This window comes from Bos mutus, chromosome 1 (assembly GCF_027580195.1).
Source record: "Bos mutus isolate GX-2022 chromosome 1, NWIPB_WYAK_1.1, whole genome shotgun sequence".
Taxonomy (NCBI): Eukaryota; Metazoa; Chordata; class Mammalia; order Artiodactyla; family Bovidae; genus Bos; species Bos mutus.
The window spans coordinates 131,658,184-131,674,094 of record NC_091617.1 but is presented as its reverse complement, the minus strand read 5'-3'; the positions used below and the strand labels follow the sequence as shown (position 1 = coordinate 131,674,094).

Genomic DNA, 15,911 nt, shown 5'->3' with positions numbered 1-15,911 from the left:
CTTTCAAAGAACCAGCTTTTGGTTTTGTTGATTTTTGCTATGGTCTCTTTTGTTTCTTTTGCATTTATTTCTGCTCTAATTTTTAAGATTTCTTTCCTTCTACTAACCCTGGGGTTCTTCATTTCTTCCTTTTCTAGTTGCTTTAGGTGTAGAGTTAGGTTATTTATTTGACTTTTTTCTTGTTTCTTGAGGTGTGCCTGTATTGCTATGAACTTTCCCCTTAGGACTGCTTTTACCGTGTCCCACAGGTTTTGGGCTGTTGTGTTTTCATTTTCATTCGTTTCTATGCAAATTTTGATTTCTTTTTTGATTTCTTCTGTGATTTGGTGGTTATTCAGCAGCGTGTTGTTCAGCCTCCATATGTTGGAATTTTTGGCTTTCTTATCTCTTCTTGCTATTCTTTGGAACTCTGCATTCAGATGTTTATATCTTTCCTTTTCTCCTTTGCTTTTCGCTTCTCTTCCTTTCACAGCTATTTGTAAGGCCTCCCCAGACAGCCATTTTGCTTTTTTGCATTTCTTTTCCATGGGGATGGACTTGATCTCTGTCTCCTGTACAATGTCACGAACCTCATTCCATAGTTCATCAGGCAGTCTATCTATCAGATCTAGGCCCTTAAATCTATTTCTCACTTCCACTGTATAATCATAAGGGATTTAATTTAGGTCATACCTGAATGGTTTAGTGGTTTTCCCTACTTTCTTCAATTTCAGTCTGAATTTGACAATAAGGAGTTCACGGTCTGAACCACAGTCAGCTCCTGGTCTTGTTTTTGCTGACTGTATAGAGCTTCTCCATCTTTGGCTGCAAAGAATATAATCAATCTGATTTCGGTGTTGACCATCTGGTGATGTTCATGTATAGAGCCTTCTCTTGTGTTGTTGGAAGAGGGTGTTTGTTATGACCAGTGCATTTTCTTGGCAAAACTCTATTAAGTCTTTGCCCTGCTTCATTCCGTATTCCAAGGCCAAATTTGCCTATTACACTTACAATAAACTAAATAAATCCACTTATGAACTTAAATATTCTACATCATCAGGCCTCTGCCTCTATCTCATCTAGTACCGCTGACCCACAGTGCTATAGCTATTGCAGCTTCTGGAATATAACAATATCATTCATGCTATAGGCACTCTGCAGTTACCATTTCCTCTATCCAGACAGTTGTTTTCTTCTAAAGGCTAGCCCCCATATCCTTTAGATTCCTGGCTCATGGATGGCATCCTTAGAATCTCCTTTTGAGATTCAATCTAACAATGGACACCTTCTTATTGTTATCACCTATCATAGGTACTTATTAACTTTTGAAATTATTCTGACCACTTAGTTTTGGTCCAGCATCCCCACTTGAAATGTAAGCTCCATATGGGCAGTGAGCTGTCTCTGCTTAAGAGTACACTCGCAATGCTTAGTATAACAGCACATAAGAGATGGTCAACGAATATGTTTATATTATAACTGAATTAATGACTCACTACCTGAAGAATTCCACTTATCCATGTTACGTCAGCCTCAACTGGATCACAGAATTCTAACCTTCAATGACCACTGAAGTTTATCTAATCAACAAGACTTTTCTTAATAAATGAAGAAGCTAAGACCCAGAGAAGTTAAATAACTTAGCTATGGCCCTGTTTTTGCCTGATTACCTGTCATCTAGACCTTCACATTACACTAAAAAATTTAACCAGCAATTTGATTTTGCTGTAGAATACACATATATCCCCACAAACTACCATCTCTTAAAAACACTGCAAAGCAGTCTTATAGAAGTTGTGACTTATTATTATTTTTCTTTTCCATTATGGTTTGTTATACAATATTGAATATATTAACAGTTCCCTGTGCTATACAATAGGACCTTGTTGTTTATCCATTCTATATACATTTAGGATTCCCTGGTGGCTCCGACGGTAAAGAGTCTGCCTGTAATGCAGAAGACCAGAGTTTGATCCCTGGGTCGGGAAGATCCCCTGGAGAAGGAAATGGCAACCCACTCCTGTATTCTTGCCTGGAAAATCCCATGGGTCGGAGGAGCCTGGTGGGCTACAGTCCATGGGGTCGCAAAGAGTTGGACACGACTGAGTGACTTCACCTTTATACAGTCGTCTGCACCTGCTAGTCCCAAATTCCCAATTCAACCCCTTGCCCTATCAGCAACCACAAGTCTGTTCTCTATGTCTATGAGTCCATTTCTGTTTCACAGATAAGTTCATGTGTGTCATATTTTAGATTCCATGTATAAGTGGTATCATAAGGTATTTGTTTTCTTCTTTCTGACTGATAATCTCTAGGTCCATCTGTGTAGCTGCAAATGACATTCATTCTTTTTTATGGCTGAGTAGTATTCCACTGTACATATGCACCACATCTTTTTCATCCATTCATCTGTTGATGAACATTAAGGTTGTTTCTACATCTTGGCTACTGGAAATAGTGTTGCTATGCACTCAGGGGTGCATTTTATCTTTTTTACTGATAATTTTGTTTGGACATATAGCAGTTATAATTTAAACTTCTATTGGTAGTCTTTGATAACTGTTTTGAAAAAATTTTAGTCCTATATTTGCAACTACTAACTAGACTTTCACCCACTAGAATACCTATCAAACTTCACTTACCTAAAGTACAACTTAACTTCTAATTAGTCTTAAGAAAATAAGTTACTATGGCATTTTATTATATGAAATACAGCAATATGGTAGCTCAGAATATTGATTTGGATGTCATTCCATACCAAAGCTTATATGTGGTACAGCATGCATATGGACAAGTGTATGAAAAAAAGTTGAATCAGGATTTTAAAATAGTTCTGCACTTGTTATGAATAAATTCTCCAGCCTTGCCTTTCCATATTCAACCATACCCTAAAATTGTGGTTGATTTAAAAATTTTCCCCCATTTTACAATCTGCTTTTCTAGTTAAAATCCAACAAAATCAAACGAAACCAAACCAACTGGCTGAAAGTTAAATCCAATGTCAACTAAACTTAAACCACAAAGAAAATCTAATACTAAGATATAGTTATTTTAAGAAGGCAGATTCATCTAGAACACCCTGATGACTAACAGTCATGGTAATTATTTTCTGAATGACATGTTTTATATATTTAAATGAGAGTAAAAAGTTAACAATACCAAGGACTTTCCTGGTGGTCCGGTGGTTAAGAATTAGCATTACTGCTTGGAAACAACACTAAGGGATGGTCACTATTAAGTATAGGAAATCTATTGCAGGTAATGGCTAATTCTGCTCTTATGTACCAGAGAGCTGAACCACACAGAAAAGTAGGGAAAAAAAAGAACAGAATCAATAGTAAACTATTTCATTTATACTCACAATATCTATTTAAGAAAATAAGAAAAAGAATCTATGTTTTAAAGAAAGGTAATCTAAGGAACAGAAAAAAGACGATATAAGTAACAAAGGATAGTTAGATATCTGAATCTGTTTCTTTCAATTCTAAAGTTCATTACAACCCTCACTTACATTAAGGTATCATCTCCATTCTAGGAATTCATATAGATTACATGAAACAGTCATTTTTTACACTACTATTGTGGGGAAAACCACTAGGCAATTCAAGTATGACTTAAATCAAATCTCTTATTATTATATAGCGTAGGTAACAAATAGAGTCAAATGATTAGATCTGGTAGGCAGAGTGCCTGAAGAACTATGGACAGAGGTCTGTAACACTGTACAGGAGGCAGTGACCAAAACCATCCCAAAGAAAAAGAAATGCAAGAAGGTGAAGTATCCAACATCCACTGAATCATAGAAAAAGCAAGGGAATTCCAGAAAAACATTTACTTATGCTTCACTGACCATGCTAAATCCTTTGACTATGTGGATCACAACAAACTGTGGAAAATTCTTAAAGAGATGGGGATACCAGACCACCTTACCTGCCTCCTGGGAAACCTGTTTGCAGGCCAAGAAGCAACAGTTAGAATTGGATATGGAACAAAGGACTGGCTTCAAATTAGGAAAGGAGCACATCAAGGCTGTATATCGTCACCCTGCTTATTTAACTTACATGCAGAGTACATCATGAGAAATGCCAGGCTGGATGAAGCACAAGCTGGAATCAAGATTGTCAGGAAAAATATCAATAACTTTAGATATCCAGATGTCCCCAACCTTATGGCAGAAAGTGAAGAGGAACTAAAGAGCCTCTTGATGAAAGTGAAAGAGGAGAGTGAAAAAGCTGACTTAAAACTCAACATTCCAAAAACTAAGGTCATGGCAACTGGTCCCATCACTTCATGACAAATAGACGGGGAAACAATGGAAACAGTGACAGACTCCAAAATCAGTGCGGACTGTGGCTGCAGCCATGAAATCATAAGACGCTTGCTTCTTGGAAGAAAAGCTATGACAAACCTAGACAGTGTATTAAAAAGCAGAGACATCAGTTTGCTGACAAAGGTCTGTCTAGTCAAAGCTATGGTTTTTCCAGTAGTCATGTATGGATGTGAGAGTTGGACTATAAAGGCTGAGCACTGAAGAACTGATGCTGTTGAATTGTGGTACTAGAGAAGACTCTTGAGAGTCCCTTGGACAGCAGGGAGATCAAACCAGTCAATCCTAAAGGAAATCAGTCCTGAATATTCATTGGAAGGACTAAAGCTGAAACTGAAGCTCCAAAGCTTGGGCCACCTGATTCAACGAGTGGACTCACTGGAAAAAACCCTGATACTGGGAAAGATTGAGGGCAGGAGGAGAAGGGGGTGACAGAGGATGAGATGGTTATATAGCATCACCAACTCAATGACATGAGTTTGAGCAAACTTCGGGAGATGATGAAGGACAGGGAAGCCTGGTGTGCTGTAGTCCACAGGGTTGCGAAGAGTCAGATATGACTTACTGACTGAACAATATTCTGGGCTAGACTGAAAAACAAGCTATACAGAAGAGGCACTGCTAGCTTTACAGAGCTAATATTCATATAAGCTTTTAGAAGATGAATGTTTTATTAAGTATACATATCCAGTCTGCTGTTCATGTTATTACACAAAGTGTAACATTAAGACGCATACTTCAGAAATTATCAGTATAGCAATTATTTCTCCGTATTTCTTCTTTTTCTTAATATTTATTTATTTGGCTGTGCTGGGTCTCAGTTGCAGCATGTGAACTCTTAGGTGCAGCATATGAGGTCTTGTTCCCCTATGAGGGATCAAACCTAGGCCTCCTGCACTGGGAGTGTGGAGTCTTAGCCACTGGACCACCAGGGAAGTTCCCTCCCTATTTCTTGAACAGCTAAGTAAGTGACTTTATTGTTGGTTTCCTAATTTTAATGTTAAGAATATATATAACGAAAGATGGGATGATTGTGGTGTAATTAAACCTTGTATGTGAAAGATCAAGTACTTATATACAGCAAAAAGACTCTGGATGAACCATTTTTTTTTCTTTTTACTTTAAGTACATCAGTATTTTGTAGCTGAAATCAGCATAAAGAAAACCTTGAATGCTCCATGATGTTTACAGGGTTTTAAAAACTTGTAGGACATGCATGATTGTAGTCCTAATATAGAAAGATACACCTTTGCTTGTTACAGGAAACAAACTGTTCTTTTTGAAAAAAAGATACACAGATATACTTGCATATACTCATTTTTAAGAAGTCATTTATACAGGATGGTATGATTATTAATATCAACCCAAAACAATATGTAAATCAACTTATCAAAATACTGTACCTTCCTCTCCTTGAACAGGTTCTTCTAATAGCAATTCTGTCATACATTCCCAGTCTTTCAACAGTTCTTGAGAGCTCTCCCACAAACTGTCCACCAAGTAGGCAGCATGTTCATGTAACTAAAAATAACAAATCAAATGTGACTGAAGAATATTTAATGAAGAAACTACTACTAATATATTGAGTTATTCAGCCATTTTGTTTATAATTAAAACTGTTGACAATGTTTTCAAGAGCCACTTAGAGAATACACACACACACATGCTTTCTACTACTGATAATGGGGATACAATATATAGACTCAATCAATTTTTTAAAACAATAGTAAGGTTAAGATCTCCTAGTCCAATGGCATGATCTTTAATGAGTAAACTGAGAGGACAACTAGTTAACAGAATTCCTGAAGTTACATTTGGATTTATGCCACTATTCATTACTTTTGGTTTGTCTCTCTCTATAACAACCTTTAAAAAAAAAAAATCAAGTACTTTCTCCCATAATTTCATTTGAAACATTGGTACCAGACTTACTTTTTATCTCTGTTTTCTTGGTAAAGGTCAAAATGTAAGTTACTCCATATCTCTGCTTTTCCCCTCTCATTTCCACTTAATTCAATGAATCTGTCATTTCACCACACCGTCACATTTTGCTGCTTATTACTTGACTATTTTCTTTGGAATCCTTGTTCCCACAGTAAACAAATGCTCTCAAGTTCCTCATCAAACATTTCATGCTCAACTCTTTTCTGCTTGTCAGTCACTAAACTGTGAAGAATATTAATCTCTTTATATAAAAGTTCTTTAGAAAAGGTAAGTAGAGGTGTTGTCCATGTTCTAGTTTCCGCTACTTAAAATTAACTTCTCTATCCTTGTATGAAAGTTCTACTACCTTTGAGTCTCATAACAACCACCTTCTAGATCAGCATTTCTCAAACTTTAGGACTGCAACCCATTCACTGGCTGTTAATATAATTTAATGTGTTGAGATCCAAGTTTTAAAAAAAGGAAACAGTAAAAAAGAGCGTATAGCACACAGAATGTTAAATACTATTTTAAATATCAGTCATATGTTCTTGTATTTGTGAGCGAAAATAGTTTTACATTATGAGGAGGGGTCTGAAAATGTGAAAGTCACCTTAGTAGACCTAATGGTTATCTACTGATATCTTGGTACATTTTGCAGGTGAGTTGCTTTTCTTCCTCATTCCTAATTCTATCGTTATGCTTAACTTCTATGTAAATTTTGATGACCTATTTAAAGCTCTGCCTCATTTCACCTCTTGAATTCTATACTTCATTTCCATTGCATTTTATTTTATTTTTTTAAATTTAATTTTATTTTTTAACTTTACAATATTGTATTGGTTTTGCCATATATCAAAATGAATCCACCACAGGTATACATGTGTTCCCCATCCTGAACCCTCCTCCCTCCTCCCTCTCCATACCATCCCTCTGGGTCGTCCCAGTGCACCAGCCCCAAACATCCAGTATTGTGCACCAAATCTGGACTGGCAACTCGTTTCATATATGATATTATACATGTTTCAATGCCATTCACCTAAATCATCCCACCCTCTCCCTCTCCCACAGAGTCCAAAAGACTGTTCTACACATCAGTGTCTCTTTTGCTGTCTCGTATACAAGGTTATTGTTACCATCTTTCTAAATTCCATACATATGCGTTAGTATACTGTATTGGTGTTTTTCTTTTTGGCTTACTTCACTCTGTATAATAGGCTCCAGTTTCATCCACCTCATTAGAACTGATTCAAATGTATTCTCTTTAATGGCTGAGTAATACTCCATTGTGTATATGTACCACAGCTTTCTTATCCATTCATCTGCTGACGGACATCTACGTTGCTTCCATGTCCTGGCTATTATAAACAGTGCTGCGATGATTGGGGTACACATGTCTCTTTCCCTTCTGGTTTCCTCAGCGTGTATGCCCAGCAGTGGGATTGCTGGATCATAAGGCAGTTCTATTTCCAGTTTTTTAAGGAATCTCCACACTGTTCTCCATAGTGGCTGTACTAGTTTGCATTCCCACCAACAGCTCAATTCCAGAAAAATAAATGACCCAATCAAAAAATGGGCCAAAGAACTAAATAAGACATTTCTCCAAAGAAGACATACAGATGGCTAACAAACACATGAAAAGATGCTCAGCATCACTCATTATCAGAGAAATGCAAATCAAAACCACAATGAGGTACTATTTCACACCAGTCAGAATGGCTGTGATCCAAAAGTCTACAAGCAACAAATGCTGGAGAGGGTGTGGAGAAACAGGAACCCTCTTACACTGTTGGTGGGAATCCACCGCATTTTAAATCTCACGTTCTGTTTTCTGAAATGCCTCAGGAAACTACGTACACACTCATGCACACTCAACATCCACAGTTTCCCAGTGTTTTTCGTCAAAGCCAGAGTAGATAATACTGATTAGCATCTCTGTTCAGAAAGAAGATGGGGGAAGGTTTGCAGCCAGATATAGTCAAACTTTCTAAATCACATATCCTAGGAAAATATCTCTAGACTATCAGTAACATCATTCCAACAGAGACAGGCACAAGTACGGTGCACAACCTGGTATCAAAAATGAAAATTAGCAGAAAATAGAAAAAACAATAGTTTTTTTTTTTTTTTTTTTCTAAATAGGCTACTAAGCCTATGCTGAAATGGAGTTACTATTTAGTGGGTATAGAGTTTCAATATAGGGAAGATTTTGAAAAAGTTCTAGAGATTGATGGTAGTGACACCTGGACATCCATGTGAATGTACTTAATGCCAATGAACAAGTACACTTACTAGTAGCTAAAATGGTAAACTGTTTCACCAAAATTTAAAAAAATGCTTAGTAAACTTGAGTTTATGCTTGACATACTTAACCATATCTATAGAATAGGTATAAAAAGTTCACAATTATATTTTTGGCAGATTATATCTTCTATACATATCCTCCCTATCCCTTTTAGTTCTGAATTCTGGACTTATATATGACATTGCCCCTTCAGCTTTTTATAAGCATTTGTTAATTACATCCAGTATTTATCCAGTTCACTTTCTGTGTTAAATTTTTGATTAAGGTATATTTGTAAACATTTAATCTCTTTATTTCAACCCTATATGATAACCTGCCTTTTAAATAAAGCATGTTAGTCCATTTACATTTACTGAGATTACAGATGTTGGCATCTGCTTCCCCTGTGCTCTACTAATGACATTTTTTAAAATATGTGCTTCCTGCAGTTTTTTTCCTAACTTGTTTTTTCCATCACCATGATCACCAAAATTTAAAAATTTTATTTGCCTTAAGCATAACAGCCATATTGTTTAGCTTGATTCCTAGACTTATCTGTTCACCAATATTTCTTATATTCCTTATTTTCCTGTTATTGCATCAATTTTTCACTTTGCTAAAAAAATTTCCTCAAGTAATACTTTGCATATAGGATACAAAGGTAGTAAACATTTAAACTACATATCCTTTGTTTAGTTTCTCCCCACTTCATTCTCTGTTTTCTTTAGAGTTTCTACTAGGTAACATAATAAAATGTCTTAATCTGTACCCCCTATTTCTTAATTTCTCTCTCATACTTTTAATTTCTTTCCTCCTTTGGAAAAAATTTTTTCCTTCCTGGAAAAAAATCCCTTCATCTACAGCCAATCCTTGGTTATGTCAATTCAGGTCATTTAATGATCCACCTTTCCCCCACATTTTGAAAATCATGTTAATTTCTAAGAACTCTCTTCTTTCATAATTACTTCTTATTGTATTTGGGGGCATTAATAAAAAATTTTCGTATGTCAGGCCTTGTGCTTCTTTTCCATGGTATTTTATTTTCAGGTTCCAGAGTTTTTGGGTTGGGTACATATATGCATACATATATATATATATATATATATACACACATATATCAATGAGCCCAGACTGAAGAATGTTAGTAGCTAGAATGCTTTTCTTGAGTCTGATTGCAAGGTCCTTGCTTCCTTGGTTGTGAAGAAAGTGGAAAGGGGGGATATATAGGCAGGCAGGCTAACTGTAGGTATGCACTTTGTATTTTGAGTGCAGAAGTTCCCTGTCTCTACAGGTACCTATAAATTATTGGGGTATTTATTCACAATTTTGCTTCTTAGCCTAATGTCTATATCCCAATGCCTGGACCAGCATTTCTAAAGTGAAGAATAAGCTCCACTAAAGGGCAGTCACTTAATTATTACTGATAGCTTACTCCTTTCACCAGCCTTTGTTGCTCTCTCTTGTCTTTAACGTTTTTCAGATTTCTACTAAAAAAGTCTCAAAAAAATTTTCCCCCTATTTTTGTCTTCTGTGAGGGTATGGGTTACTTAACTCTATTGGAATGAATTAATAATCATTTACTTTGCATTGTTCTGTCAACTGGTAATGTCTCATTCATTTTGACATTTTTAGCCTGAGGTTTTTCAGTTGGATGAGTTGTTGGCACAATTCAAGGCTTTAAATACTGTGATTCCCCTAGTATTGGCATTTTTAAGGATGATTTTGCCTTAAATGACAGCATATTAAAATTTAACTCAGAAATGTTGTCATTGTTCTAGAAATTTTTTGTGTGTATATTCTCAATATAGATGCTAATGTCTTGGACCATTTCCTCTTTCTGACTGTAAGGTGGTGGCTTAGTAAAATGCATTCTGTTAACACTAACAACCTCTTGTTTCAAACTCAATGTGTACACCAGCAGGGCAAGATAATATGTTGTCCCATTTTCTTATTAAAAATTTTAAGTTCAAGAGTATTAGCAACAACAATCAGTACAACATAGTCTGTCAGGAACTGGCTTGACATAATATTCATGATACCATCTTCCTGTCTTGGGGAATCTGTGATGGCCACATAACTTGCTACTCTCAAACCTCTACAAGAATACCAGGTAGACAGAGCCATGTTTGAGAAAAAAAAAAAATTTTTTTTAATGTGGCCAATAGGGTAAAAGGTTACAGTAGTCTTTCAGACAATTCATACCAAGGGTTTTCTATTGTAAGTGAAAGATGAAGCTATTAAGAAGAAAGGTCTTGAGGCATTCTCAATGGCCATAAAAAAGCCCTGGGATTAAAAAGGATCTGGAAACCTAACAATGAAACAAAAATTTACTTTCTAAAAACAGTTTTTGGTATCATAATTTTATAAAACAGCATGAAAATCAGGTTGTGCAAGCATTCTTTGTATTCCTTTGAAACAGATGAACAAAAAAGGTTGCTCATTAATGGATAAAGAGTCACTGTACAGCAAATAATCAGAATTATATTAGATACATAAATTAAAATTACATTTATGTGGGGGTGAATTTTACCCTGCTATATCTAAGCATAATTTATTTTATAGAGTTTCCTCTAATCTTGTATATAACAAACTAATTTCATTTTCCTGGTGACTTTAATTAAAATTTTCTCAGTGTGTTCCTACTTGTCTTTAATTGGTTTCAAGGTTATTCATAAATATTGTACCTCATGTCAAATAGTTAACTCTTCTGTCAAACAGTTAATACTCTAAAGGAGCTCACAGTATAAAGGAATCTTACACTTATTCCTTTTATGAAAAATCATTTACAGTGCAAATAACCATTCTAAATAATTAAGCCTAAATTTGTAAATACTCTTATACTGGGTTTATTCTCTGCTGAAACAGAGTCAGCTTTGGTAATCCTGAAGAACACATTAAAAAAAATAAAACCAAGAAAAAGTTATTCTGGGGGGGATTTCCTGGTTGTTATATTCATAATATATCTGTTAACTTTCTGTCTTAAATGACTGCCATAATTGGCCTTATCATTCTAAATGCCTAGAAGTACAGTTACAATACTTCTAGATTGTCCGGAAATGTTCTGGGTTATGATTAACTGCTTTGGAATAATTATTAACAGCATCATCACTCTGAAAAGCATCAGTTTCAAAAGTTTGTACAGTAAGTATCATGGTCACACAACCTACAGGGAAATCTGGACTTATCATACACATGTACCATTTTTCCTACTATTTGGCATGTATTTCAAACAACAACGACAATCTCAAATACACTAGGTATTTTTTCACTTGAAACCAATGACTGCTAAAAAAGTTGTGATGGCTTAAAAATGCCACTCTTTGGTACAAAAAGAAAGAAAAACTAATTTAGGTAGATATCTTAATCTTGATTATTTCACCTATAATTCATATATAAAAGAGGAAGACCCTATGGACTGCAAACCTCTTTCAATTCAATATTTTACAATTCTATTATTAAAATGTTACTACTTAACATCCCAGGAAATTCCAGGGACAGAGGAGCCTGGTGGGTTACAGTCCATAGGGTTGCGAAGAGTTGGACAGGGCTTAGCAAGTAAAGAACAACATCATCATCCCAGTAAAACAAAGGAATAGGAAAGATAATCAGTTCAGTCAATTCTAGGTAACTGGTTGATAATTCAACTATAAGCTAGACTTATTCTACTTTTATGATTTCTAAGGTTTCTTTCAACTTTTTATGAGCCTATGACTAAAATATTACTAAAACACACATTATAGCAAAACCAGAGGAATTCAGAATAAGGTATAATCAGAATCCCACCATATTACAAGAATATGGGTTTAATAAGCATTCAACTCCAGGTGTACACTAGTATTACAAAATAAGAAGAGAGATTTTAATAAACAATGCTTCCTATAAAACAGGAGACCATAAACACCAATATTATGATCATGAATCAACTAGAAACCCTTAACTACAATTTGCAGTTGTTTTTGCAGCGGACAAGAATGTCACAGAAGACAACTGGGAAATATATTTTAATGTTCTTGTAACGTTTTAGTAAAGAGCAGCAAACACATAAAACAGTAATACCATTTCAAAAATAGAGCAGTAATACACTTCACAAATTACTGCTATGAATAGAGGATGAAACTGTAAAACTAAGTACTTACAGCTTTTAATATACCAAAAAAGTAAAGTCCTTGGACTTTCAGAGATCCAAAACATTTTATTTCAATTAATAATCAAGTTCAACTAATCTGATCATATTTCCCAAACTTTTCAGCAGTTTAATAGTATATATGTATCTCATTCCTACCAATTTTTGATACTACCGTTACTATTAAAGTCAAAATTTTAAATAGGACTTGATTGTTGCAAAGTACTTTTAACCTCATTTCTTTAAAACCTAAAGGGTTAAGAGTTTAATTTGAATAGTCTATCACAGGTGTGATATTTGCTGAGTATTTAGTGTTTTACCTTAAACATTCACAAGCATCTATATTTTACTCCATAATAATATCCACACTTGCTTTGTTAAGAAAATAATGCTTTGGACTCTTGCTATCCAAGTGGTTCCTGGACTTCTGGTCCAGAAGCATAAACAAAAAGTAGCATCTCAGATTCCAACTCAAAAGTAACTGAATTAGAACTGGCATTTTAAGAAGATCCCCACAAAATCTGTATACATATTTAATACACTGTTCTTAAACACATCCCTTACACAAATGCAACTCTCCAGCTGGTTTCATTTTGACTATATTCTTTCTCTGTTCCCAACTCATTTAAAAAATATCAGCAGTTCCTTCACTTTTCTGGTTCTGCTTTGCCCTAACCCCACTCTTTCCACTAATCCTTACAACTCTGTCTGATCTTAATTTTTTTATAGACCACCTGTTTGTCTCTCAATTCCTCATTTCTACAGAGTATCTCCAGCACGTTCAAACTTGAGCAGTCATACAGTCTCTTACGTTTCTCTTATTCCTAGACATTCCCATACAAACCAAAAATACTCTTTCTCCAAGTAAAGTTCAGGGTCCTAGATTTCTAGATTTTTGCTACCTTTATTTGGAACTCTATTCCCACTCATTTCTAAGCCAACAAGTTTTTTCATTCAGGTATAAGTTTGCTATCCCCCCATGTTATACCAGCAGTTGGAAATACAGTTCTAACATTAAAGAACATTTAAATGGGCAAACTAAAGTTCACATGTGCAAACAGATTCTGATAGATAATATGTTACGGATGTTAACTGTTTGATAAATTGACATGGAAATGCTGCATAAGCTTGCATAACTAATTTACATTCAAAGTCATATTTTTCCTTAAATAACAACTTTCAAACAAGATAGAACCAGTGGTTTTGACAGCTTGAAAATGTTCATATACTGTTTCAATAATATAATTTTTCTTTTTATTTTGGCCATACCACACAGCTTGTAGGATCTTAGTTTTCTGACTAGGGATCGAACCTGGGCCCTCTGCAGGGAATTCCCTGGTGAACTGCTGGATCACCAGGGAATTCCCTAAATAATGTAATTTAAAAGCTACAGGTAAAAAGAAAAGCTACAAGAAAAACAAAAAGTAACAAAAAGAGTATGCTGTATTGCAATGAAGTACTATAAAACTTTAAAAACTGCTAACCTATATTCAGTGTTAATCCATATCTGCACACATATTCCCAAAAAAGGTAGTGTACTGATCCCATTATCATGGAATCAAATCTATGGAGCTAAGGAATTTCCTGGTGGTCCAACGGTTAGGACATGGGCTTTCACTCAGGGAACTAACATCCCACAAGTTGTGCAGCACAGCCAAAAAATTTAAAATATCCATGAAGGCAACTTTGTAAGAAACAGTCTTGTCTTTATTTGATTAAAAAAAAATCACTAATTACAATGATTAAATGATAATTTTACTTAAAATGTAATCTAATACAACAAAATAAATAGCTATGTTAAAAATTTACCTCACTTTCAAGAAAGAAAAGGACAAGCATCCTAATAAGGTTCCCATTCGGACTGTTTCTCCCCCTTCTCTTTGCTAATGCTTCTTCTGCTTGTGGGTCATGTCTGCTAAACAATCTGGAAATAAGTAACAAAACAAGAATATTACAAATTTACATGGATATGAATTTAAGTCTTCTCCTTCAGTATATAAATTTCAGTGTTGAGACTAAAAAACAGACTAAGTGTATGTGGATGTACATTTGGTAAAAAAACAAACAAAAAAACCAAACTTGATCATGGAATTCTGAGTCTACTCTACAGTTTACTTAACAGATTTTAAAAGATCACAATATTAAATGGTAGGAAAATGCTAAAAAAGATTAGCTTTTTCAAAAGTTCTCCAACTGAGTATTTCCAGGGCAGGGGAATAAAAGATGCTTATGAGGCGAAGCTTTTGTTTACATAGGAATTGACTCCATTTTCTTAAAGAAATAAAATATAATGGAGGCTTACATTGGTAGATATTTATATGAAATGTTAAATTTAAAAAATTTTAGCAAATGTTTCAAACTTAGACAAATACAATACAGATAAAATTACATATATCCAAGGGCTCTTTCTGATTCCAGTGTTGCCGTTAATGGCCTCCATTCTGTAGATAATGAACCTTTTTAAATCTATCTTTTCTTTGAAACTGCAGAAGCAATACATTCTTTCTAAACATACAGAAACAATAAATTCTTTCTAAAATTCCTTTTGAAAAGTTAAAAAAGAGACTAACTAGAATATAATAAAACAAAAAGAAAGGGAAATTAAGACTACAATATACCCTTGATATTTGCGACAGACAACACCTCAAGATAAATATGGAAATAGCACTATTCTATATTAGCCAATGAGTCAGAGTCACATCTTACTGTAAAAGCCATGCCTGAAAATTCTGACTTCTTCACTTTCATTAGCAGCATGCACTACTAGCCAGCTTCCTTCTTAAATAAAGATTTTTTTTTACACAGACATAGCTCTTTCTTGTTTTGAGAGGTATCACTGAGTAAAGAGGGGCTTCCCCAATGGCTCAGCTAGTAAAGAATCCACCTGCAATGCAGTAGACACAGGAGATCAGGTTCGATCCCTGGGTCGGAAAGATCCCCTGGAGGAGGAAACAGAAAACCACTCCAGTGTTCTTGTCTGGAAAATCTCATAGACAGAGGAACTTGGCAGGCTGCAGTCCAAAGAGCTGGACACGACTGAGTGGCTAAGCACACTGGATGTGTGGCACCTCTTTGTGCTTTGCTGACTCCTATGACAGCTGAGCACCCTCAGTCTTAGCCTACTTTGTAGTTGTCCACAAAGAAACAGGTTTAAAAAGAGACAGTGAGACAAATATATAATAGCTGTAAGCAAGAGTCACTCTACCACTGAGTAAAGAGCAGTTTGTGATTGTAGCACCAAGATGCTGATGCTAGATGGAGGGCCACGCTTGCTC

The 15,911-nt window shown here is 35.2% G+C and overlaps 1 protein-coding gene across 1 annotated transcript in view; it reads right to left on the bottom strand.

Annotated features, from left to right (window-relative positions):
- STAG1 (STAG1 cohesin complex component) overlaps positions 1 to 15,911 on the bottom strand; it is a 496,550-nt gene that overhangs the window by 80,059 nt on the left and 400,580 nt on the right. Inside the window, exons 14-15 of the mRNA XM_070375938.1 lie at positions 14,446 to 14,560; positions 5,710 to 5,827 (exon numbers count right to left, since the gene is read on the bottom strand). Coding sequence (XP_070232039.1) covers positions 5,710 to 5,827; positions 14,446 to 14,560 — 233 coding nt within the window. The remainder of the gene's footprint in view (positions 1 to 5,709; positions 5,828 to 14,445; positions 14,561 to 15,911) is intronic.